The 26,771-nt window shown below is 44.9% G+C and overlaps 5 protein-coding genes across 5 annotated transcripts; 3 read left to right on the top strand and 2 right to left on the bottom strand.

Annotated features, from left to right (window-relative positions):
• Window positions 1-248: 248 nt before the first annotated feature.
• LOC136654266 (olfactory receptor 11G2-like) lies at window positions 249-1,202 on the top strand. Its single transcript, XM_066631213.1, has one exon. It carries the CDS (start codon window positions 249-251, stop codon window positions 1,200-1,202), a length of 954 nt encoding a protein of 317 aa, XP_066487310.1.
• Window positions 1,203-7,094: 5,892 nt separating this feature from the next.
• LOC136653985 (olfactory receptor 11G2-like) lies at window positions 7,095-8,054 on the top strand. The gene has a single exon (XM_066630846.1). The coding sequence runs from the start codon at window positions 7,095-7,097 to the stop codon at window positions 8,052-8,054; it is 960 nt and encodes a 319-aa protein (XP_066486943.1).
• A 5,342-nt stretch (window positions 8,055-13,396) lies between these two features.
• Window positions 13,397-14,341, bottom strand: LOC136653984 (olfactory receptor 11G2-like). Its single transcript, XM_066630845.1, has one exon. The coding sequence runs from the start codon at window positions 14,339-14,341 to the stop codon at window positions 13,397-13,399; it is 945 nt and encodes a 314-aa protein (XP_066486942.1).
• Window positions 14,342-17,116: 2,775 nt separating this feature from the next.
• Window positions 17,117-18,644, bottom strand: LOC136653983 (olfactory receptor 11G2-like). Its single transcript, XM_066630844.1, has 2 exons — window positions 18,635-18,644; window positions 17,117-18,060 (listed from the first exon to the last, which is right to left on the bottom strand). The coding sequence occupies exon 2, from the start codon at window positions 18,053-18,055 to the stop codon at window positions 17,117-17,119; it is 939 nt and encodes a 312-aa protein (XP_066486941.1). The 5' UTR covers window positions 18,056-18,060; window positions 18,635-18,644.
• A 5,399-nt stretch (window positions 18,645-24,043) lies between these two features.
• LOC136653982 (olfactory receptor 4Q3-like) lies at window positions 24,044-25,850 on the top strand. The gene is made up of 2 exons (XM_066630843.1): window positions 24,044-24,056; window positions 24,892-25,850. The coding sequence occupies exons 1-2, from the start codon at window positions 24,044-24,046 to the stop codon at window positions 25,848-25,850; spliced, it is 972 nt and encodes a 323-aa protein (XP_066486940.1).
• The last annotated feature ends 921 nt before the right edge of the window (window positions 25,851-26,771 follow it).

The following is a 26,771-nucleotide window of genomic DNA, read 5'->3' as shown; positions in this document are numbered from 1 at the left end:
AGCCATATCTTTTAAATAACAGAATTGATTATTTTTGTATATTTTAACTAATAGCTATTAAAAATAGCAGCTTTTGTGAAAGGAATCCCTTGTGATTTGCAGAAGGAATTCCCTGCTACCTATCCTGTATAATATTTCTGCATGGCCTTTATATTTCAGCGGAAACAGAGAGGAGACTGATTTATACCATTAAAAAAATCATGAATTTCTTCATGGTATTTAAAGATGACTGTTTTCTCCAATTCCAGATGGACGTGGCCAACAGAAGTGCTGTGCAAGAATTCATTTTGCTGGGCTTCCGTGTCGAGCAGCAGAAGCGTTTACTGCTTGTCACCTTCTTCAGCATTCTCTACATACTCACTTTGGTGGAGAATATCACCATCGTCACACTGGTTCATCTGGATATCCACTTGGGAAAGCTGCCTATGTACATCCTCCTGGGCAACTTCTCCTGGCTGGAGATATGTTATGTCACCACCACAGTACCCCGAATGCTCCTTGACCTGATGTCTCCCCCTGGGGTCATCTCCTTCCATGCATGCTTCTTTCAGTTCTACATTTGTTTTTCTCTTGGCACCACTGAGTTCTTCTTCCTCTCAGCCATGGCTCTGGATCGCTACTTGGCCATATGCCACCCACTGCACTACCCACAGGTTATGTCTCCAAATTCCTGCTATGCCCTGGTAGCTGCTTGTTGGGTCTTTGGTTTCTTGGGGTATATTGTCCCTGCGATTTTGATCTCCAAGTTGTCCTACTGTGGCTCCAACATCATTGACCACTTTGTGTGTGATCCTGGGCCTATTCTGTCCCTTGCTTGCCCTCCTCTAGGAAATGTTCCCTATGGCAGTCAAATTTTAATCAACACTCTGTTTTTAGCCAATGTCATCTTTGTTGTCATGTCCTATGGCATTGTGATTATCACCCTAATAAGAACCTCTAACCGTGGGAGTCGCAGGAAGGGCTTCTCCACCATATCCATCCACCTTGCAGTGGTCACTCTTTTCTATGGTTCGGTGGGAGGCATGTATTTAATTCCAGGTGGAGAAAGCCAGCCAGAGATTACAAAGGCAGTTACACTTTTCTACAGTGCTGTTACTCCCTTTCTCAACCCCATGATCTACTGCCTGAGGAATGACCAGGTGAAGGAGGCACTGGGCAGGTTGTTGAAGAGGAAGGAGAGTTGGCTGAGGAGAAAGATGTAAACATGGCTGAGCCCAGAGTCATTTGTGCCCTTCCTTCGCTGGCTCCTGAGTGTCCCAAATGTGTTGTATGTTATGTTTTTGCCAGCTTGCAAGTCTACTGGGCCGGACTCTGTGCTGGCCTGACAGGGTGAGTTTGTGTGGGATAGCATGGGAAGCGGGAGGGAATTCCATAGGGGTGGAAGGGGTGGAGGGAATGAAGAACAGGAGGTAGGTCAGGCCCTAGAGTGGGGCTGGATTTGCTGGGGTGTCTCAGGCCAATTCCTAACCCTCACTCTTTGCCCGGGCAGCCTTACATGCGCTGCTCAGATTTACACCATCTAAATAGCTGGTGCCATGCTGAGTACGTCCATGGGGGTGCCTGGAACTCCACATGGGTTAAGGGGGAAAAATATCCCCTTACCCCGAGGTGAACTCCAGTCTGTACTTAACCTACTCTGGATACAACGCAGGCCACTGGCTGTAGGTTAGACACAGGTTAGGATTGGGCTGCTAGAAGGAATACCTGCACTCAGGCTACAGGCTCAGAGCAGTTGCTATCTTTGGGGAGCTGATGCAAGATTCCTGGTGTGGTGGGATCATATTTTTCTCCAGTCCCCTGGACAGGCCATTTGAAAATATATTAAGTGTTCTATAAATGAGAAGATGAGTCCGTAAACATAGATGAGATCCTTAAACGTAGATGGGTCTGCAGAGCATTTTCAGCCAAACAAATCAAAACCAGTCAATGCTGTCACATCTGAGTCATATTGTTATCAGGCAGCTTTAAGCAAAAGGTTAATTGCTAATGCTGCCCTCATCCACATGTGATGGGTAATCCTAGTCTATCTTTCAGGGTTGAAGTATGAATTGAGCAGAAAATATTTTCTAAAATGGTTCCTTACCAAGGACAAATATATCAGGCAAGTTATAGTCAGGAAAAAGAAAAGGAAGTGGTATTTATTTTATGTATTACAGGTTGAGTCTCATTATTCCCAAAGTTTCCATTCCCAGAACTCACATGGATGGCAAAAAACGAGCTAAAGCAAATCAATTTAAAGAACAAAGTCCCTTTGCTCTGGTGATTTAAAATCAGCCTTGCTAACCTTTTGAAATGCACACAGAGGCAATCAGTCTCTCTCCAAGCACTTAGGCTTCACTGGGAGGCAGCAATCCCTCCCTTCACCAGGAGCCACAGCCAGGGGGAAAGAATGATAATCGCTGCCATTTAACCTTCTTTCATGTGCTCAGGGGGAAGGGAGGAAGGAAGACTGGAGAGAGAACGATTGATGAATTCTGAGCCGGCTGCCCTCTCTTGCATTAACCAGGCTATTGTTAAACAGCTGTTTTCCTTTCATTTAAAGGGTACTTTTCATTGCTTTGAGATAGAAAAATCTGTGGATTCCCCTCCCACGAAAAATCTGTGGATAATTAAGTTATACCTGTAACCACTTGCATGATTACAACAGCAAAAAGCAGTTTTTAAAACTGTGATTTTAAAGGGATGCATTTTTCCCCTTCTCCAGGGATCAACACATTCCTTCTTGTTTGCAGTGGCCATTGGAGTTGAGTCAAATCCATGTATAATGAGGTTGGACCTGTATTTATTTCCAGTGCTTTTTTGTAAAAAAAAAAAAAAAAAAAAAAAAAAAAGGTGCAAGAACTCACAACTTGTTAATCTTTTATTTATTTATTTATTTGTAAATTTATTTAAAATAAAATATTATATATATATATATATATATATATATATATATATATATATATATATATATATATATAATATTTTATTTATTTATTTATTTCATTTATGTATTCATCTCATTTCTCTCTCTTTAAATCCCCATTCCCCAACTACTTAAGAACTAGAAAATGAGGGGAGATCTTCAAGAGAGAAGAACAAAAAGAGACGGACCACCTTGGGAGCGCACACCAAGGATTATATCAAGGCTTGTTGCATGTATTTGCAAATATGTAACAACCAAAAAATTTAATTAAAACTTTTAAAACATTTAATAAATATTGGTTAAAACAATTGATGAAGGCAAAATATAAAAAAAATGATTACATTACATCACTCTACAGATTTGTTTGAACCCAAATCAATAAGCACACAGGGGAGAGGGGGCACAAAAGATGGGTTAATTAATTGATTAATAGACAAGTTATGGATCAAAAATCATGTGGTCACACACCCTCTATTGGCTCAAGACATTGAAACATGATTGGTGTAAAGAAAAGAACATCCCCCTGCCCACTCTATCACCACATCCTGTGGCCAGGAGTTCCACAGGCATTCAGTGTGAGTGGATGTCCCCTGGTTCTGGTGTTCTGTGAGGGGGAAAACAGCATCCCCCTATCTGCTGTATTTATCACCATGTCCTGAGGCAAGGAGTTCCACAGACACTCAGTGTTCCAACCCCTAAAATTCAGCCACTGAATTGAGGGCAACAGATTCAGAACAGTCCAAAGAAAGTTCTTCTACACACATGTATAGAATTTGCAGCCACAAGATGTGGTGATGACCAATCCTAGGCATGTCTACTCAGAAGTCAGTCCCATTAGAGTCAGTGAGGCTTACTCCCAGGACAGGATTGGGCTGATGGGTGGCTGGATGGGTGCGGGAAAGTTGGTTAGGGCCGGGCTTGCCAGGCCAGCACCTGCTGCAGAAACAGACTGGGATAAAGAAGATAAGCAGATCAGCCTGGACGCTGCAGAAGAAAAGTGCATGGAGGGGGAGAAGAACACTGGACAAATGCAGACTGTTGCCTGTTGTGGTCTCCTCTGGAGGCTTGGAGTATCAGTCGAGAGTGCTTATTCAGTGGGGCAGATGGCATTCATGGTCTATTTCTAGGCTCACCCCTTGCTTGTAGCCCTTGGTTCCTGTTCCCAGCAGCAGCCTTTTGCAGCTGTCTGAGCCACCAAAACCTTACTCCCACTACCTTCCCTCATTTTCCTCCTCCCTCTGCCACTTCCCCTTTTAAGGAGCTCCTCATTCCTCCCCTCTCCTCATTTCTCCTCCTCTCAACTGCTTTCCCCAGGACCAGTGCTATAGCTCCGTAGAGCCACATGGTACCATGTGGTACTGGGTCGCACTTCAGGTCTTCCATGCCCGGTCAGGTCCTCCTCCCACTACCCCCTCCCAGTGATTTGGCCCACTGGCTTTAGCCACTGGCTGCAGGAGGCAATAGGACCTGCCCACCGCCTCTGCAGCAGTCAGTCATTTGGAGTTGTGTCGGTCACCTCTGAGAATGTGGGCAGTATAGCTCTAAGGTGCACGATCACCCTGAGCCTGGCTTCCTCCTCTGCCGCAGTCAGTCTCAGCATGGTCATCCTCTGAGCAATGATGCCCACAGAAGAAAAGGGCAACATCGTTCTGAGGCATGGTTGCTGGGAGTGAAGGTGGCAGCTTCTTCTGAACGCTGCCTTTGCTCCCAGAGAGCGTGTTGAGAGGACTGGCTGTAGAGGCGACAGGCAGGTTCTCCTGCCCACACAGTCATGCTTGGAGCAAAGCCAGTCACTTCAGAAGAAGCAGCTGGCCTCACCTCAAGCATTCCAGAAGTGATAGCAGTGACATCACCAAATCACTTTAATTATTTCCAGGGCAGCCAGGTGAGGGGAGGTATCTAGTGGTGTGATCCAGCACCAGCTACACCACTGCCCAGGACCCAATTGTTGAGTGATTATTAACTGTAGAATCCCCCCTCCCCCCATACAGATTGAGTGTGTGAGAGTTAATTCAGCTAGGCCTCCCTTGAACCCCCTTTTGTTTTTTCAACACTTTGGTACATTGTATTGCACCTTCACCCTCATCTCCATTTTCTTTTCATTGATGAATCACGTCATTGCACCATTGGCCATTATGCTGGGATCCTGTACATGATTATTCCCTCCCAACCCATGTGTTGATGTTTTGAATATGATACATGTGTTACTGCCAGTAGCATGGGACACAAAGGCTGACCACTCTCGAGCCAAGCACAGGAGAGGTTCATCGGGAAGCAGGTATTTATTTTTCACTTTGTATCTCAACCTTCCACTCAAGAGCTCAGGGTGATGAACATTGATTGCTACCCAGTTCACCCTCCACAACAATAGGTTGAACTGAGAGATGGTGACAATGTCAACCAGTGACCTTCACAGCTGGTCAGGGAAAACAATTGAAGATCTCCAATTCACTATCTACCACATACATGTCACTGGATCACCCTTTTGTGCTCTGGGCCTAGGAGGGCATCCAAAATGGGTCAACATTTGAGAGAGTAAACACTCTGGAAAATACAACCCATGGAGGAAGGGGGGAATGAGAAGGTAGAATCCTGCCTCCCAAAAGATAAAAAAGGATAAAAACTCTTATATACTTAGAGGGGTAGATGATGTGCTATCAGGTGTAGAGGCTAAATATATAAGGTTGATTATTAAGCAACGTATGTCCACTGTGGTCACAACTTGTTGAGTTCTGTGATGATGTCTGGTTCAGTGTTGATTAGGGTATTTGGATGGCACTATCATCCAACTTTTTTCTTACTTTGTATGCACTTTAATTATGCCAATAAAGATTACTTGAACTTGAAGATGGACTTGTTCTTGAGAGACCTATTCCCCAGGTGCGCTACACTCACTAAATAAATCTTCAGCCAAAACTTTTCAGCAGCACTGAAGCTGCTGACTGCATAATCAAACCAATATGCACGGCTCCTTCATTCCTTACAAACCGCAGATGAGGACATATTTGAGGCATAGACAATTCCATCCTTCCTCTCAAATTCCAGCATGGCACATGGTGAACGTTTGACTGGATGGACCAATGCCTTGAGTTACGCAGAGGTAGAGAAATGGAAATGATCTATTTTTATTTTTCAAATTTTCATACTGCCCTCATGGTAGCATCACGGTTCCTTTGCTCATTTTGCCCTCATAACAGCGCTGTGAGTTAGGTTGGGCTGAGAGATGGAGACGAAGGAGACTTGTGCAGAACTCTGGAGGGATGGGTTAGCATGCGGAATTCTAAACTCCTTCCAAGTCTTCTCCACAGAATCTTGCAGAAGCCCAGACTGAGATCATAGAGTCTTGTTTCCATTATAATTTTCCTTCTGCTAATGCTAAAAGATATTGTTATGAATGATGGGAGGCCACCCTTAGCTTGCAAACAATCCAGGGTCATGGGTTCATCTTCCATCAATGGGAGCTGTGATGACAGATGTGTTCCTGGTGACTACAGAATGTCTTTCCCTTGCTTTTGGAAGGTGGCAGTTCTCAGTGGAAGAGGATGGGGCAGAGGCAGTATATGGTCCTAGATATTAGAATTTTAGAGACAGAAAGAGCTGTGAGTTGGTTGGGCTGAAGCTGCCTTGGGATGCAGTTCCTTCTTTGGGGATCTGATGAAGGATTAAGAACTACACCACTTACCTAGAGTCATGTATTTCCTCCTTCTATGATTGTAAACAAAACAAGTGTGTGTGTGTGGGGGGGGGAACGGAACATGTCACCAATGCACACACATTCTCTCACAGGTATCACAATCCTGAAGCCGGCAGCCCTCAGAGGGGAGCAGCTCAAAAAAATGGTGACCACATCATCCAGTGGGCGCTGTGGCTACTGCCAGGGGCCTCCTGAAATATACATTTCAATATATTCAAAATTATAGTGACCTAAAATTATATCTCATAAATAAGACCATTTATTGGACTTATTTATTTTAAGATATTATAATTAAAAACAATTCAAAAATAATTGCTTCTGTGAAAGGAATCCCTTGTGATTTGCAGAAGGAATGCCCCACTACCCATCCTGTATAATATTTCTGCATGGCCTTTATATTTCAGCAGAAACAGAGAGGAGACTGATTTATAAAATTAAAAAAAAATCATGAATTTCTTCATGGTATTTAAAGATGACTGTTTTCTCCGAATCCAGATGGACGTGGCCAACAGAAGTGCTGTGCAAGAATTCATTTTGCTGGGCTTCCGTGTCGAGCAGCAGAAGCGTTTACTGCTTGTCACCTTCTTCAGCATTCTCTATATACTCACTTTGGTGGAGAACATCACCATTATTACACTGGTCCGTCTAGACATCTACTTGGGAAAGCTGCCTATGTACATCCTCCTGGGCAACTTCTCCTGGCTGGAGATATGCTATGTCACCACCACAGTACCCCGAATGCTCCTTGACCTGGTGTCTCCCCCTGGGGTCATCTCCTTCCATGCATGCTTCTTTCAGTTCTACATATTCTTTTCTCTTGGCACCACTGAGTTCTTCTTCCTCTCAGCCATGGCTCTGGATCGCTACTTGGCCATTTGTCACCCACTGCACTACCCACAGGTTATGTCTCCAAATTCCTGCTATGCCCTGGTAGCTGCTTGTTGGGTCTTTGGTTTCTTGGGATACATAGTCCCTACGATTTTGATCTCCAAGTTGTCCTACTGTGGCTCCAACGTCATTGACCACTTTGTGTGTGATCCTGGGCCCATTCTGTCCCTTGCTTGCCCTCCTCTAGGAAATGTTCCCTACGGCAGTCAAATTTTAATCAACACTCTGTTTTTAGCCAATGTCATCTTTGTTGTCATGTCCTATGGCATTGTGATTATCACCCTAATGAGAACCTCTAACCGCGGGAGTCGCAGGAAGGGCTTCTCCACCATATCCATCCACCTTGCAGTGGTCACTCTTTTCTATGGTTCGGTGGGAGGCATGTATTTAATTCCAGGTGGAGAAAGCCAGCCAGAGATTACAAAGGCAGTTACACTTTTCTACAGTGCTGTTACTCCCTTTCTCAACCCCATGATCTACTGCCTGAGGAATGACCAGGTGAAGGAGGCACTGGGCAGGTTGCTGAAGAGGAAGGATTGTTGGCTGAGGAGAAAGGTGGTGATGTGAAAATGGTTGAGCAAAGAATTCAATACAATCATATCAAAACGCCAAAGCACTCACTTGATGAAAGAAGCACCACTCCCTCCTCCGTGTCTACTGCCTAATTGAAGCTGAGGAGAGGGGTCAGGGAGGAGATTGTTGTCTAGTGACTACAAAGCAACTCACCTTTGAGAATCAGAATACAAGACACAAAACAGATTCTACTGGAATAAATTTGTCATAAATAAATGAAATGGATTTTCTGATTTGTTTTTGCTTTTTTTTTTTTAATTGGACAGTCTCAATTGTGTGGTTTTTTCATATTCTATGAAATGGAGATAATAATTAGGTAGCCTAGAGCAGCTCAACCAGGAGGCCACCTGAAGTGTTCATGGAGAGTGACAACCTTGGGGGGGGGGGGTGAACAGATGAGCCACCTGCCTGTCCACTATCTTCCCCAGCCTGTCACTTCCCTGGGCACTCTGATCCTCTTATGACTTGCTGGGAGCAAGTTAGAGGAGGATCACACAGCAGCTACTGAAGAATGAAGTTTGGGGAGGAGGGAATCTGCTGCAGCTCAAAATCGCTTCTCTGAACCTGTTTGGTGCTTACAAAGTACAATACAAGCAGGGAAAGGCAATTTGGAGTGCCCTTCTGTTTATAATGAGCAGAAGTAGAGGATGCTACAATTGCAACTTTGCATAACAGCAGTTTAAATTCTGGAAACTGCATGGGGGGGGGGGGAGTTCAAGTCCACCTCTCACAACATCCACCACACTTTTGGACCTTCTCATGACCACTTTCAAGTTAAAAAGAAAACTACTAGGGAGAGCCAGACATAATTTAGCCTGTATTTTTTACCTTGAAAAATGAGCATAGCATGCTCTACTGTCTTGGCTGCTATTAAACAGGACCTGGGCAGAGCAAGGAGGCTGCTGAAGCCAGAGGTAAGGGACAATGCAATAGGCTGTTGGGCTTCCTCAGCTTGCCTGATGCAGGGATGGGACAGGGCAAAAGGTTCCCTCGCTGCCAGGTTCTCAGTGGAAAAGCAACATTGTCTTGAAGAAACTCACTTGACTTCCTTTGAAAATCCTCATATATTTTTCCTTGGGAGGAAACACAAAATTCAGGTTATTTTCCCTTTTGTCAAAACATCAGTGCCATCTAGACACAACAGGGTGGCCAAGTTTACAGAAAGCCTGACTAGAACATGCCCCGTGCCTTTCCGTCTCAAAAACCCAAACACCTTCAGAATGCCCAAAGTGTTCTATATAGGCACTTTGCTACACCTGTGTCAGGATTCCTCAAGCCAAACATTTCAGAAGTAAGAAGAGCAGAGACTGTTACATATAAATAAAGGTAACACGCTGCTCAGTGGGAAAAGTCAATGTGCCTTCAGTAGTGTCCAGAACATTTATTTAATGTTTAATGTAGGAGGGAATCTGCTGCAGCTCAAAATCGCTTCTCTGAACCTGTTTGGTGCTTACAAAGTACAATACAAGCAGGGAAAGGCAATTTGGAGTGCCCTTCTGTTTATAATGAGCAGAAGTAGAGGATGCTACAATTGCAACTTTGCATAACAGCAGTTTAAATTCTGGAAACTGCATGGGGGGGGGGAGTTCAAGTCCACCTCTCACAACATCCACCACACTTTTGGACCTTCTCATGACCACTTTCAAGTTAAAAAGAAAACTACTAGGGAGAGCCAGACATAATTTAGCCTGTATTTTTTACCTTGAAAAATGAGCATAGCATGCTCTACTGTCTTGGCTGCTATTAAACAGGACCTGGGCAGAGCAAGGAGGCTGCTGAAGCCAGAGGTAAGGGACAATGCAATAGGCTGTTGGGCTTCCTCAGCTTGCCTGATGCAGGGATGGGACAGGGCAAAAGGTTCCCTCGCTGCCAGGTTCTCAGTGGAAAAGCAACATTGTCTTGAAGAAACTCACTTGACTTCCTTTGAAAATCCTCATATATTTTTCCTTGGGAGGAAACACAAAATTCAGGTTATTTTCCCTTTTGTCAAAACATCAGTGCCATCTAGACACAACAGGGTGGCCAAGTTTACAGAAAGCCTGACTAGAACATGCCCCGTGCCTTTCCGTCTCAAAAACCCAAACACCTTCAGAATGCCCAAAGTGTTCTATATAGGCACTTTGCTACACCTGTGTCAGGATTCCTCAAGCCAAACATTTCAGAAGTAAGAAGAGCAGAGACTGTTACATATAAATAAAGGTAACACGCTGCTCAGTGGGAAAAGTCAATGTGCCTTCAGTAGTGTCCAGAACATTTATTTAGGGCCCAATCCATCCAATTTTCCAGCACTGGTGCAGCACGATGCAACCTCAAGGTAAGCGAACACATGTTCCCATATCTTACGGAGGCCTCTATGACTGCTGCTCCCCCACAAGATGCAGTGCATGCTGCACTGGCACTGGAAAATTGGATAGGATTGGGCCCTCAATCTCTTAACCATCAAGCATCATTTTTAAGCATTTCACCCAGTTACCAGTATAACAGAAAGGCTGTTGGCGCCAGATCGGCGCCAGCACAGGATTGCCCCCTTCCCCAGCCTCGTGCAGCCAGGCTGAGGCTTGGCCGCGATTGGTTGTCGTGGCCAGGGGTGGGCGGGGCCAGGAGCGCCAGCCCGAGTGTGAGCGTGGGCTGAGTTCAGTTTGCTCCCAGCCAGCAACTCCTCCCGCCCGCCCTGTAACCAGTCTGGGATTAGCTGGTCGCATTTTTGGGCCGGGTAGAAATTTTTTGCAGTCATCCAGATTGGCAGTGCGATGACTATTTTTTGGCCTACCTCAGACTGGCACGGGGTGGTGCAGTTTTTTGGTTGGGAGTGTCGGTCACTTTATGGTTAGCAGGATACGTGTGGGGCAGGGTAGGTAGGTATCTGGCTCGCTGTCCATCCAAGGCAGCAAGGTGAAGGGTTAGCCTGAACCGCTCCCATGATGCCTGACCGGCTCCAGGAGGCAGGCAGGCGAACCCCTTGTCTGGGCTGTCAGGCCAGTGACGCTCTGGCGGCTGGTCTGAAGTCCAGCTGTCTTGCCCCCTTTGGGGGGTGGCGATGAAAGACCCAGGCTGGCTATTTGACAGCTGGGGCCTCGAGCCAGGAGGTACACCCAATGAGTTGCAGGGGGAGGTAGACGGCTAGGACCGTTTCCCCCATATGGCTCCGCACGTTGGTTTGAAGGTTGCCCTGTTGCAGTTAAAGTTTTAATAAAGTGGCCCATTTATAACCAAGCCGAAGTCTGGTCTCTTTATTTGGGGGTATGGGGGTAAACTTTATAGTACAGTTTCTTTCATATCCATTAAAATTTCCACCTAGAACTGGAACATCTTGCTTTGATTTGATTATAAGTGACAGTATGTCTCATAATGTAATAAGCCTCTATTCTGAATAACAATCTGTGCAATTGTAGCAGCCCAGTCCTATCCCCAAAGTCCACTGACAGACTGTGAGTTGTGCCATTGTGGCAGGCACTGCATCAGTCTGTGGAGCTCTGTCACCAATGCAAAGGGTGAAAGGCCACCTGTCACCAGCATTGCCCTTCAGACCAGCTACCAGGTTTCTGTTGGTGGTGGGTGTGGACTAGAGCCACACCTCTCAGGCGTGGATTGGGGGTGGGACAGGGTGGATCTTGGCAGCACCGTCCTCCATATTCTATCCCAGACCTGACATGCCCCTGTGGCGCTTCAGATCCATGCAAGCAACAGAGCTGGCATAGATCTGAGGAATCCCATAGGAGACCCGGGAGCAGCCAGGGAGGTAAGTAAAGTTTTTCTTGACTTACCTCTGCTGGTCAGCCTGGTCCCTGATTGGGATGCAGAATGCAGCTGAGGCCACATCTGCAAGGCAGTTCCAATGCCGTCTACTGCATGCCTACTCAGAAGAAAGTCTCGACTACTTCAGTGAGAACTGCTCTCAGGTAAGTGCGCAGCAACCAAAGATAGACATATTCCTGAGGTGACTGCCCCATGACTGCCCTGTGCTTTTGGCTCTCCCAAAAATAATATGACTTTCTTGTTATAGTATTTCCTCATCTTCCCACAGAAACAATTTTAATCTCCTTCACAAGATGGCATCCTATACTTCTTCCAGAAGGCCCTCCGTACACATTTAGTCTGTATTTGAGCCCCTGGTGGATCTGTTGAATTGATCGTTGATCTTCTTGAAGCTGGAAACTCTGTGACCTTGAGCTTTCTCTGTGAAAAAGCTCTGTGACCTTGAGCTCTGTGACCTTGAGCCCTGCCCTCTGGTATGAATGTTCCAGCTTAGGTCTGTGCTTCTCTTTTCAACATGCACCACAGTCTTCTTCACCTGGGCCAACTGACCCCCCCCCCCCATGCAATTAGGAAAAACTCATGAGGAAAGTGGGGGAATGGAAGGGACAGGCCAACACATTCGCGTTCCATTAAATGTGTGGGACCAGTTGGACTGGGCAAATATTGTCTAAACTGGTGGTTGTTTCACCTCATGCGTTCCATTCAAATGTTCTTGGGGAAGGTCACATTTGATGGCATTAATTGCCAAAGAGAATAAGGTAGTAATACTGTTTGGAAGGAACAGGAAAAAGCAGTGATCTTATACTAGTGTTCAGGGTATATAACCAAGGCAAAGTTTGCCCCTGCACAGTCGTATCCAACTCTAGGGGGCGGTGCTAATCTCCTTCTCAAAGCCAAGGGAGCCAGCGTTGCCCAAAGACATCTTCCATGGTCATGTGGCCACCATGGCTAAATACTGAAGTTGACAGACTGCTGTTACCTCCCCACAAAAGTGGTACCTATTTATCTACTTGTATTTACATGCTTTTGAACTGCTAGGTTGGCAGGAGTCCAGGCAAGCAGCAGGAGCTCACCCAGTCCAGTCTCACCCAGGGGTCTCAAACTCCTGGGCTACCGACCTTCCAGCTGACAGTCCAGTGTCTTCAACCACTCAGACGCCATGCCTCATATAACTAAAACAAGCCTTAAACAAATGGAATATGGTGTTTTTAACTAATTATTTTTATGGCTTTTCATGGATACACAATAATTACATGACTGAGACTGCAAAAACCATTAACAAATGACCCACTTTATTTTAGTGACTGCGTAGTATTTCCCTCAAACAAATCTGTCCAGATAACTTTGGTGCCTTTTGTTCTCCCTGAGAAGAAGCAAACTCCTGGGTGGTGGTGTGTAGCTGCCAGGCATCTACTCCCTCCCATCTGCAGTCATCAGCTACAAAAGTGGTTATCTGAGAGTATAAAATACTAAGGAGGCAGAGATAACTAACATCCAGTGAAAGCCTTCATTTGTTCTCTTTGGTTGGGTGGTAGGGAATATTATTTCATATTCTTTTTTTCTTTCCCCATTCTCCATTGTCACTTCAGCAATCCTACCTTTCTTCTCTGCAACCTGCCCAGAGCCTCCTTCACCTGATCATTCCTCAGGCAATAAATCAGAGGGTTGAGAAAGGGAGTAATCGCTGTGTAGAAGAGTGTTACTGCCTTTTTGACCTCTGATTGATTTTTTCCACCTGGAGCTAAGTACATCCCTGCAATAGATCCATAGAAGAGTGTGACAACTGATATGTGGATACAGATGGTGGAGAAGGCCTTCCTACGGTTACCTTGGTTAGATGTTTTCATCAGAGTGAGAATCACAATGCCATAGGAGAACACAACAAATAAGACATTGAGTAAAACCCCAGCATTCATAGCAAACTGAAGAATAGCAGGAGCACTTCCTAGTGGGGGGCAAGCCAGAGAGAGAATTGGCCCAGGATCACATAAAAAGTGGTCAATAATATTGGGACCACAGAAAGCCAACTTGGAGATCAAAATCAATGGGATGGGATACCACAGGAAACCAAGGACCCAACAAGCAGCCACCAGCGTATAACAGGAATCCTGGGACATCATTTGGGGATAGCGTAGCGGGTGGCAGATGGCCAAGTAGCGATCCAAGGCCATGGCTGACAGGAAGAAGTTTTCAGTTGTGCCAAAAGAAAACAGAAGGTAGAACTGGAGGAAACAATCACGGAAAGAGATTATCCCAGGAGGGGATGCCAGATCAAAGAGCATCCGGGGCACTGTGGTGGACACATAGCAGATCTCCAGCCAGGAGAAGTTGCCCAGAAGAATGTACATAGGTTGCCGGGCCAGGTGAGTGTCTAGAAGCACCAGTACAGTGATGGTGATGTTCTCAGCCAACGTAAGTGTATAGAGAATGGTGAAGATGATGAGGAACAAAAACTGCTCCTGCTGCCCAGTTCCAAAGCCCAGCAAAACAAATTCCTGCACTGCAGTCCTATTGGCCAACTCCATTGGGATCAGAGAACCAAACTCAAGGAGTTCAGTCTTCAGTTTTTTTTTAATATAGTAAGCAAGTGTGCACCATTCATAGCAAATGATGAAATACCTGCCCATAAAGCTATGAATTATCCTCTGCAAAGATCCTATAGCTGCTCTGGAAGAAAGCAAATCTGTTTATAAAGGTAGCCTTTGTCGGTAGATGCTAATTTGCGGGGGGGGGGGAGGAAGGAATTATTGCTCATTTGATGGTGGCATAGCTGGGCTGAATTCTCCCATTAAAAAAAAATCTTGTTTTCCTAGATCTCTTATAATGCACAAACATGGCTCAAATTTGCAAGGCAAGAGTGCATATTTAGGATTTACACACAGTTATGGGATAACTAGTCTTAGCTGAATGACCCTGAGTATGCCACTTTGTTTCAGAAGGCAATAATTGTCATGCAGGATTCCTCAGTCCACTAATCCAGAAATCTTTGCAAAAATTTTTGCAAGCCAGAGGTATCAGGACTCCACCAGAAAATGGTCCTTTAGTGGACTGAAATCCTACCTTCTGCCCTGACTCTGTGCTCAGGCATAGTCCTGGCGATGGACAAAGGAGAGAATGCAGAGTTCCGATAGTTTGGTTGTGGATTATTTACACAGCTTGTATCTTGGTTTAAATGAGGTGCTGAAGCTTTCCTTCAAGAAATGAATGGCCCAGGGGAACTTGTCTATTGAGGGTGGTTCTTTGTTTCCATCAAAACAAGACTATCCTTAGAGAATTGCCCCCACTGAAGAATCAGTGATTTATTTGCAAGGTTTTTGTTTTTCTGTGTCTTCTAATTGGGGTGGATGAAACCAGTGGCATCACTAGGGTGACATCTTAGGGTGACTAGGCATCACTGGTGACATCTGGGGGGGTGACACCAATACTGGACAAATTCTGGAAACTTTTTGGAAAATTTGTATTTATGAATAATACCATCATATTATATATACTCAGAAAGGAAATTTCATGCAGAATGTAATGAAACAAACCTTGCTGAATTATCTATATACTATCAAATGTCATGGCTAATTAATTCTAAAAAGAAAACACAACTGCTGCTATGTAACAAAAAGTGTATTTCCATAATTCAAAAGTGTCCGATGAGATTGATAGTTCTGAGAGCCAATGGGGTATTATTATGACACAGCAAGGAACCAATAAGGTGGTCATATGAGTCAGCTCTCATTTCCAGGTATCAGAGCTAATACCAGAACTCTTATTTGATTGTATGAGTGTCATCAAGTTGGCCACTGGTTTTTTTTGGTGGTTACTGATTTGTTGGGTGACCAGCATTGTAATAAATAAATAAATAAATAAATAAATAAATAGCAGTGGCGCCAACCCTGATGCCCTACTGATGCCACTGCATTTAGACTGTGTATGCTATTATAATTTTTTCTGTATCGTCTGATACGAGAGAAGGTCCATCATGATGGTGATGCAATGAGCTCTTTCACGAGGTGACACAAACCCCAATGATATCTCTGGATGAAATCATTAGTTTTTCTCTTGAATTTGTTTTCCATTGAACCTCCAGAATTCTTTTGAGAATATGTTTTGAATGCTGGTACGGACAAGAGCTTGCTGCATATGCATGAAGGACTCCTACTCCTTGTTTCGGTCAGTGTCACCATCACACTATCTCTGAGAAGTTTGGATGACATAAGAATATAAGAAGAGCCCCGCTGAATCAGGCCAAAGGCCCATCTAGTCCAGCTTCCTGACTTTTCCACATTTACTAAAAAATTACATCTCTGGTTTGTCTGAGGACCAAACTGTGTGCTATGTTAAAAATGCAGTTACCCATGCATCTCTTTTTTCTGACTTAAATAGCAGCTGTGGGAGGAAAGCAGGATCAGAAACATGGTGTGTGTGGGAGGGATTTTAACTTTCCCCTCCAGCTGTGGTCCCCATCTGGATCATTCATCCCCTCCCCACAGCTTCTTAGGAAGGAATTTTCCATAGGTGCCGAGTTGGACTTAGCTATGTCTTACAGCTGCTGAATGTAGATGGGAATATCTTGTAGTAGTTTTGCAAAGGCAGAATTTGAGTTCCACCATTGCAAATGCCACAGCACTACCTAAATGGTGAGCTGTGATTAGGTGCTTTGGAGCTACCAGCATGAACAGCTCCTTGCCCCCACCAATGGTCTACCCAGGTCATATCAGAGCAAGTAAGGTGTTGGCAGGGGCAGCCCATGGGAAGTTCTGGGGAAGATCAGGGTGGTAAAGGCGAGGAACCAAAAGTAGTTCAGAGGAGGGAGGGAGTAGATCAGGATGGCAGCTACACTCACCAGATCTGATCCCCCTTCCTTGGTCTGGATCCATCACTTTCCTCTCTTTGGACTTATACCAGCTAAAGAGCTGGCGTTGTCCAAGAAGACTCACAGGCAGCCAAACAGGAGGCAAGCAGAAAAGTTTTTTACATACCTCTTTCTGTCTATCTGGTTGCCTTCTCACCATAGCATATACTGTGAGCTCTGTTGGGGTGTGCTGCATGCTATGGAGTGCCAGGGGATAGAATTGGGCTGCTAAACAGGTAATAAATTTTTGCAATCATTCAGATTTCCCTTAAACCTCAAAAAAACATATTTTTTTAAATCCTGTTATCCAGCTGGGCTTTAAGAGATTGTTGAACTGCATTTTGAACTGCCTTGTGAATTGCCCATATTTAATTCGAGCTTCCACAATTGCCCCCCCCCCAAAAAAATCAAAAATCCAGCTTTTCAAATTCCAGCTGATAGTCTTCCCTCTTTACTCTTATGTCATCCTTTTCCTTCTCAAGAGCCTGATTAATGACTCTTTTACCTGGTCATTCCTGAAACAGTAGATCAATGGGTTGACCAGTGGTGTAACAGCAGAGTAGAAGAGTGTCACTGCTTTCGTGACTTCAGCATGACTTTCTCCATTGGGGCCTACATACATAGCCACTACAGATCCATAAAAAAGCATTACCACTGCCAAATGGGAAGACACTGTAGAAAAGCCCTTGATAAAACTGCTTTGTCTAGAGGTTTTCAACAGGGTGACAACTACACATACATACGAGAGCACAATGAGGAGGAAAGTAGCCAGAACCACGGAGGATACAAAGACAGAGAAGAGGAAGGGGATGTACCCCAATGGAGGGCATGCCAAAGCTAGGATTGGGCCAGGGTCACAAACAAAGTGGTCGATGGTTCTGGGACCACAGAAGGACAACCTGGAAATTAAGAACACTGGTGCAACATACCACAAGAAGCCAAGGATCCAACAAGCAGCTACGAGGGAGAGGCAGAAATCAGGAGACATGATACGTGGATAACGGAGTGGGTGGCAGATGGCCAAGTACCGATCCAGTGCCATCGCAGAGAGGAAAAAGCATTCGGTATTGCCAAGGGAGAAGAAGATATAAAACTGGAGCAAACAGGCATGGAAGGAGATGACTCCACATGGGAAGGTGAGATCAAAGAGCATACGGGGTACAGTTGCATTAACATAACACATCTCCAGCCAGGAGAAGTTGCTCAACAGGATGTACATTGGAAGTCGGGCTAGGCGACGATCGTGAACGACTATCATGATGATAATGAAGTTCTCAGCCAAAGTAAGGATGTACACAGCTGTGAAGAACATGAGAAGGAGCAGTCGTCTATGCTGTCCAACTCTGAAGCCCAAGAGAATGAATTCCTCCACCGTGGTCCCATTGACTAGCTCCATCTGGAGCACAGAACCGAAATGCAAGCAGGCTAATCACCCATTCTTCTGCTATGGTCAGTCTCATCTGATGGTCGGAATGGATGAAACCTATGTTGGTACGGTTTGGGTAGTCTTCCACTTACAGCATGCAATTGCTCCACTTTTAAGTTCTACGGTTTGTAGAGATAATGTTGGCAAATAGGTGCTAATTTGCTGAAGTGACCAATGATAGAGTAGAACTGCTTCTTTTTTTTAAAAAAAGAAACTTTAATATAAGTTGTGGTTCACAATTTGGACAGCTTCTTCATTTTTACATGCTTGGCTTGTTTTTTTCTGTTTTCTGTCTTATGGTCCATTGTCATGGTTTACATTTGCAAAGCAACGAAACATACAGATTCTGGATGTTCTAAAAGCTGAATTGAATGATATGAACTATGCACTCTTGTCTAAGCAGGTATGACCTTGCAGGATAGGTCCTAGGTCCATTTAGTCTAGAATTCTTTGCGACATTCCCAACAATCAGTAGGCATTTGGTGGCTCACTATGAATTGATCAGAAGACCCCATATGGACCTTCCTTCTGCCCCAATCTAGTCTAGACAACAGATTAAGGAATCCTGTTTGTTTTAATCAAGAACTTGGAGAAGCAGTGAGTAGCAAACTCTTTCAGATGGTTCTGTATATCTGGTCCTTGAAGAAATTTAACCTCTTAAAAGTATTTGTGTGACTCCTTGCTATACCTCCAGAGCACATGGCGCTGTTCTCCAAACAACCATAAACATGAAGCTGACACAATGCTGGTATTTTGAAGTCCAAGTAGTATCTCTTGTGTCCTATTCCTTGTTTGAAGGTGGTCTTGGTAGATAGTAGAGGAGAGGTTGCACTGTCAGCTGAGCTTGGGCAGGTTGGTTGTGAGCTCCAACTGGAGTTCTGAATGGAACATAAGCAGTGCAGCTTCAATCCTGTTTTAAAGGGTTTACAGAAGCCTTCATCCAAGAAAGGAATGACTTTTGGGAATTTGTCTGTTGTGGGTACTCCTGTTTTTCCATGAAAACAAGAGCTTCTCAGAGACCAATTGTTCCACCCTGGAGAATGTGAATAATTTACACATCTTTCAGCCCTGTAGCATGCCCCTGTGCCCACAGGGTATGTGCTACGTGCTATGGTGTGGGCATGACCTGAAAGCTAAAACTTTTTACTTGCCTCTGGGTAGGGCTCCTGGCTGCTTGTGGGCCTCTTTGGACCTCCACTAGCTATACAGCTTGCATTAGGAGGGAAAGGGGGCTGGTCGGTCCAGGGAATTGGGGATAGGATCTCACACAAGTTGCTGCTGCTGGGGTCCACCACCTTCTTCTTCTGAACCACCTCTTGCCCTTTCCCATCCCTGCTCCAAACCTCCCCCAACCACCTCCTCCTCCTCCTCATTCATGATCAGCCCCCCCTCTGATTTACCCAGGTTGGTGTGGTTTGTGGTCTGCAGTGGCAGATAGAGGGAACAACCAATGTTTGGGTGAGTGGCTCTGGAGCTCCCAATGTGAAAAGCAGACAGGCAGAATTATTATTAATTAACAGTATTTATATACCGCTTTTCAACTAAAAGTTCACAAAGCAGTTTACAGAGAAAAATCAAATAACTAAATAGCTCCCTGTCCCAAAAGGGCTCACAATCTAAAAAGATGCAACACCAGCATACAGCCACTAGAACAGACACTGCTGGGGTGAGGTGGGCCAGTTACTCTCCCCCTGCTAAAAAAAGAAGCACCCATTTGAAAAAGTGCCTCTTACCCAATTAGCAGGGGTTATTAGCAGAAGCTTTTCACTAGTCATATAATTAGCAGGGCAATAACCCAATAACCCTCTAACTCTGTGATTTTCAACCTTTACTATCTCAGGGCACACCGACAAGGCACTAAAATGGTCAAGGCGTACCACCAGGTATTTGACAATTGACAAGGCACACCATGCTGCCATTGTGGGGGAGAAGCTCATATCTCCCATTGGCCCTACTAATAAATGACCTTCCCCCAAATTCTTGTGGCATACTTGTGGACCACTCGCGGCACATTAGTGTGCCACGGCACAGCGGTTGAAAATGGCTGCTCTAACTACTCAGTCAGCTCCTGTCTGCTACCAATTGCTCTCTCAATTTGAGGAGCCCTTAGACCATACCAACATGTCAGTTTTGCCCTCCAAAACCTTGGTTTCCCAGCTAGAGTCCCCACTTGGCTTGCAAGAGAGTGCTAGGCACACTTAATGGGCATCAGGGTAGCATAAGACCAATTCACTGGAAGCCAGTCCCATTTATCACCCGCTTCCCCCTTCTGCGATTCCAGTAATTCACACAGCTGTAAATAGATAGGATTTATTAAAGGAAAAATGTAAGACAGGCACTTTGCTTAGGCATAGATTTAGCAATTTAAAGAGAACATACAATACACACCAAAATTAAAATAATAAAAACTAAGTCCTAGATAGTTAAATACTGTCACTCACCAAAAGTCTCACATCAATAAATCTCAGTCCATCAGCCAGTCCTGCCATGACCAGGGCCATCCATCCATCTTGGAACAGAGTGGTCAAAGCTCTGGCCCCACAGGCTCAAGAAGAACTAAGACAAAGTATGTGCCTAACAGGTGACTCTTATACTGACTTGAGCTCAACAGCCAATCAAAAATCAGAAGGAGCCAACTTTCTAGAGCACACATTTTGCACCAGTACCCACTTTTTAGAATGAGAATCTTTTGTGACCCACAGGAAGTGATGTCATGACCAGAAGTGACCTTATCAAGCAGGAAAATTTTTAGCACTCCTAGGCTGCAATCCTACCCACACTTACCCAGGAGTAAGTCCCATTTACTACCATTGTTAAAAGAATATACATAGAAGTTTGTTAAAAGTCCGGGTCTGTAACACTTCCCCAAATGCAGTCACATACTATGGTAGCATGAAGTCTAATATATTAAAGATAAAACATTGAAATGAATGGGGTCCCACCTGAAATTGGCTTGTGACCCACCTAGTGGGTCCCAACCCACAGTTTGAGAATCACTGTTCTAGAGGCAGATGTGCAATCAAGTCACTTGCTCATGGTGGATCACCCCCTCAACCTGAACCTGCAACTGGAACAAATTCCCAATCAAGGTGTCTTTGGCCAACCAAGTCACTCTGGGAACAGCTATCTCTTTGTTGATACAGTGTGGGTTGTCCTCCACTTAGAGCGTGCAACTACTTTTGAGTTCTGCAGTTTGTAGAGATAATGTTTGGCAAATAGGTGCTAATTTGCTGAAGTGACCGATGATAGAGTAGAACTGCATTTTTTTTTTTAAGAGAAACTTTAATATGATAGAGAGAAATTTCTTTCTTGGTTCTTTTAGCTGAGCAGCCAAACAGAATGACAGAGACTTGTACTGTTCTTAGTCCGTCTTTATTGCTCCAGCAGATATGCCATACAGGACAGAAACAAGACTGTCAGGACATAGGACCAGCCCCCAAGTAACCTCCCCTTTGCACACAAATTTATAACAATGTGTAAACAAGTTTAATGAGCCCCTCTGACGTAACTTGGCTCTCATCCTAGGACTTTTCACAATTCTCAGATCAGGAGGTCACTTCGCCCTGAATGTCTTGACATGTTTCCCGTATCTGTTCTTCCCACAGAAGTCCCTGGCCCCCAGCCCACTGAGCACTTGGTCATAAACATGTTTTTCACTTTATCTGCTGCTTAGGCAGACTTGAAGCTAGAGCTGCAAGCCTCTGCCTGAAGCCATGACACTAGGCCCTCAGCTGTCCATTTGCAAAGTAATATTCATTTCTGGCTCCTTAGGATAACTCACTAGATATATGATTTAATAGAAAGATTATAAAACAGGTAAACCCCTAAAATCTCTTGCAAATATAAGTTGTGGTTCACAATTTGGATAGCTTCTTCATTTTTTTACATGCTGACCCATGACATTGTGGCTGCTGGGGCTTATCCTGAGGAAACTTCCAGCAGCCAAAATATCCTCATGGGATGCAATAGAGTCCACATTGGTGCTGCTGAATCTGTTGGAGAATAATCTTACCCTCCTTGCACCATGTTCATTTTAGCACTAAACTGCGCAATTTTAGTCACGTATACCCAGAAGTTCAATGGGACTTACTCTCAAGTCAGCAAGCATAAGATTGCAACCTAAAACACATTCCCTGGGCAGTTGTCCTGACTCTATCTCAAAAGTTTAGCAATTATCTCTTTTGGCAAAGGCATCTGATTGGGAACCTGGGATCTGCTTCTGTGACTCTCTTTCCCCCAAGGGATAACTGTGAGCTGAGAGATTCCACAAGGGTCTTGACACACAGTAGTCTTTTCCCTGGTCTTGCTGGAGTTTTCATCATTACAAGCTCAGAGGCTTGGGTCATCTAATTCACTTCTCTCTTTTTGTGATTGCAGTTATGACCCCGTCTCTGAAGGGACAGCACCCCAAGTATAATGTTGAGGGTCAGGGCTGCTGGTTTTCACACTGGGCTCTAGAAGCAGAGTAAAGTTTCATGCTTTGAGTGGGGAGCAAAGCTAGTACTCTGGACAGATTGATACTATTTCTCCATGTTTTATTGCATCTGGCTTATAAATGCTCTGGTCCTTTAAGGAACCATGAGACTCTGCTTTTTATTTTTTTCAACCAGATACTATTCTTCCTGCTGAGAAAGTAGATCTGTAAATAGAACCAAGATTATTGGTAACATTCTCCCCTATTTTTCTTTCCCTTTGCTACTCATACTGATCTCCTGAATCTCTCCCCGCAACCTGGCAGCACCATATAGATCAGCAATCCTAAAGAACATTCAGCAATCCCAAACCCATCAATGCTTGCCAGCAACCAAGGTAACTTAGTTTGAATTGTGTTAAATAGGGGATTTAGAAGAGATCTGTGAATTCGCAAATGAGAACCATCAATGTTAAAAGTTCCTGTGTTCATATAGATATTCAAAGTAATGAGGAAAGGACAAGGGATGAAGGAGGCTGGGGAGGGGTGGAAATTATCTGAGAGACACAAACCTAATTGAAGTTAAGTTTTTAAAAGGCTATGTGTTTGTATAAAAATGTTAAAGTAATAGAGCTTGTGTTGTTTTAAAAATGCATGTCTACTCAGAAGTAAACCCCATTGAATTTAATGGGACTTACTCCCTAGTACGTATGTAGGATTGCATAGGATTGCAGCATAAGAGAAGGCCAATAGGCAGTGTACAATCACATCATGGTTTGATTTTTAAACAAAGGTACTGATGCTTAATCTGCTTAATCTGATGCAAGTGGCCCCTCCCCTTTGGAGCCATTCTGGGTGATGGGAGCAAAACGGAGGCAGCAGGATGGTTTTGCTCCCATTACCCAGAATGGCTCCAAAGGGGAGGGGCCGCATGCACGGCACATTCAGGCACCTGCAAAACTTAGTGCTTTGCACCCCCTCTAGCTACACCACTGTAGAGTATATCCTGTTAATAGTGTAGAAGAGGGAACTTTGGCTGTTGCAGATTTGAATTTTTATCCTTTCATGGCAAGTTACACACCAATTTCCAACTCCTTCTTGCATGCCTAGGGAGTTTTATCCTGCTTTGCACATGGCTGACTTAGAAATTTGCTTCCAAGAAAGTGTGCTTAGAATAGGAGCATCCTAAGCATGTTTACCAAGAACTTAGTACCAGTGTGTTTAATAAGACTTATTTCCAGGTAAGTCTCCATAAATTTGGAGCTTTGGGCTGCAATTCTAAACACACTTTCCTGCAAGTAAGCCCCACTGAACATTCTGTCCAAGGTTGCATATAAGCAACAGGGAACAGATGTGTACACCTGTGGGCTGGCAGAAATGGGTTAAAATACTATTTTACCCATGGTAGAATGAATTTCACTCCACAGGTGATCTGGGGAAGTGTTCTTTGTATTCGTTTTTGCAGTTTCATTTTTGCATGGGGCTCATGCATGAGGCTTGCCTAAGGGCCCAATCTTGTCCAACTTTCTAGCACCAATGCAGCTGCCATGAAACCAAGAGGTAAGGGAACAAATGTTCCCTCACCTTGAGGAGGCCTCCATAACTACCCTTTCACCACAGGATGCAGCACACACCCCACTGGTACAGCTACACCATGGGTCAAAAATTGGATAGGATTTGGCCCTAAATGAGCCTCAGGGGAAGAACTGGAAGAAGAACAGGTGAAGTAGAGCAGAGGGATGTAGAACGATGTATTAATATTCCCCCCTTTTGTTGTTTCAGTGACTGCCTGTGAGAATGCTAGCATCATGTCACATATCCAAAGGAGGAAGCCCAGAGAGTCATAGGGATTTTTTTTTTGATGGCCAGTGTGCCATGAGATGAAAAAATTTGAAAATCGCTGGTCTACTCACTTACACTCACTCTCACTCATATGTATCACACATGTACACACAAACAGTACAGGGCCCAGGTTTGCCTAGCCCTGAATTAACCTAAATTGGGGCATTTATGACTCAAGAGGCTGTCGTGCAACTGTTTTGGGATTGTTGACTGGAGAGTGGAGCAAACAACCTCAATGTGCCTCTAGTTAGGGTAACAGTTACCACCAGACAGAGTTTTCCAAAAGGATATAGTGTTTATTATGAGATGGAGAAGGAGCAAGGAAAACCAGTGTTTACCTGGAAGGTCAGTTCCTCAGGGACTTAAATGGCTGAGGATGAAAAAATATTTGTGAATGTTCTTAAGTGATGGAAAGAAAGATTGAAAGTGGGAGTTGGGCTGTCAGTTGAACTGAATTTCCAATGCCAGGGATTGGGTTTAAATGGGTTTAAAACAAGCACTGGGGAATGCCATGTTCTCAACATTCATGGATGTCCCCTGTCTTTCTCCCTAGATCCACCTGTTTCCATAAATGTTTCCACTGTCACGGAGTTTGTCTTCCTGGGTCTTCCCCACGTCCGTCCTATTCAGCTCCTTCTCTTCATTCTGGTCTTGGCTGCTTACACAATAGTCCTCCTGGGAAACCTTCTCATCGTGGTGACTGTGCATGGGGAGCCTCGCCTCCTCCAGTCCCCCATGTATTTTTTCTTGACCAACTTGTCCTTCTTCGACATTGCCTTGGGCTCAGTGGCTACACCCAAGCTGTTGACAGTCCTGGTAAGCAACAACAGGACCATCACCTTTCTTGGTTGTATGGTTCAGATCTCCTTCATTCACTTGATTGGGGGCTCTGAGATGCTCCTTGTCACCCTCATGGCCTACGACCGCTACATGGCCATCTGCCACCCACTGACGTACACAGCCGTAATGAACCGGCCATACTGCATCAAACTTCTTCTTTCCTGTTGGGCTGGAGGCTTCATCCATGCAACTATCCAGATGGCTTTGCTTCTCCGGTTACCTTTCTGTGGTCCAAACAAGCTGGACAATTTTCACTGTGATCTCCCGCAGGTGGTCAAGCTGGCCTGTGCTGATACCTACATCACTGAGCTACTTGTGGTGGCCAACAGCGGCCTCCTTTCGCTGGTCTGCTTCCTTGTCCTGGTGGCCTCCTATGGTGTCATCATGGCCACACTTCGTGGCCACTTCAGGGAGAGTGGAGGAAAAGCTCTGTCCACCTGTAGCTCCCATTTGATTGTGGTGTGCATCAGCTTTGTGCCCTGCATGTTTGTGTATCTTGTGCCTTTCTCCAGGTCTCAGACCGACAAGATGGCTTCTGTGTTCTATACTCTAATTGTGCCTTCACTCAATCCAATCATTTATACCCTGAGGAACCGGGACATGAGTGAGGCAATGGGGAAGCTGAAGAACAAGTGCCCTTGCTCACTCTCTTCTGTGAAAGGACAAGTATGAGTTGTGTTTTTTCATAGGAGTGTAAGAAGCATGCAGCACTTTTAATTTGGCTTCCAGAGATCTCACAGCCCTGATTCATACATAAGAACATAAGAACAGCCCTACTGGATCAGGCCATAGACCCATCTAGTCCAGCTTCCTGTATCTCACAGCGGCCCACCAAATGCCCCAGGGAGCACACCAGATAACAAGAGACCCCATTCTGGTGCCCTCCCTTGCATGACATATAGCACCTCCACAACCATCTTCCAGGTCCCTGCCTAGCTTGGAACACATGGAGATTCTGTTTGAGGGAACTGGCAGGTCCTTATGAGTTCATCGAGAGTCACCACAATTTCTTTGATGCGGGTGGCTCAAGAAACTGCTAACCGTGGAGATCCATTACACACCTAGGGAAATGGGTTCATACAGATGTACTCCCATGCAAGCTCAGTCATGCTGCAAGCCATTCGGCAGCACTGCACACTCCGAGAGGCAGTCAGGGTTGCTAGAAGAGTCCCTGCATCTTATTTTGGAAAGTTTTCTATTTATAGAAAATTGAGCTTTTGGAAAAGTGGTCTATAAATCTTTTAAGTAATTAACAGCCCAGTTCCTATGCTGGACTTGGTTGCTGGCTGGAGAACTTAGCAACAGTAGAGCAGACATCCACTGTCACAAAATGGCCACTGACAGGTCACTGGTGGCCATTTTGGGAATGCTTGCACAAGAGTTGGCAGTATTCCCCATCTGTCGCTGGACCCTTCTGCAACCAGAGGAGATAAGGCGACGGTGGGGGATGCATTGTGGATTGGGAGGCTTTTGGAGGAGTAAGGGGGTTCAAATCTGCTTTCCCTTCTGAATCCTCCTGACCCACCAACCCTGCTGGATACAGCACATTCCTTTTCAGCACAGTTGCACGGGGGAGGGGGAATAGAATTGGAC

Source organism: Tiliqua scincoides, chromosome 5, assembly GCF_035046505.1.
Source record: "Tiliqua scincoides isolate rTilSci1 chromosome 5, rTilSci1.hap2, whole genome shotgun sequence".
NCBI lineage: Eukaryota > Metazoa > Chordata > Lepidosauria > Squamata > Scincidae > Tiliqua > Tiliqua scincoides.
Note: the sequence above shows the minus strand (reverse complement) of the source record. Positions and strands in the feature narration are given on the sequence as shown.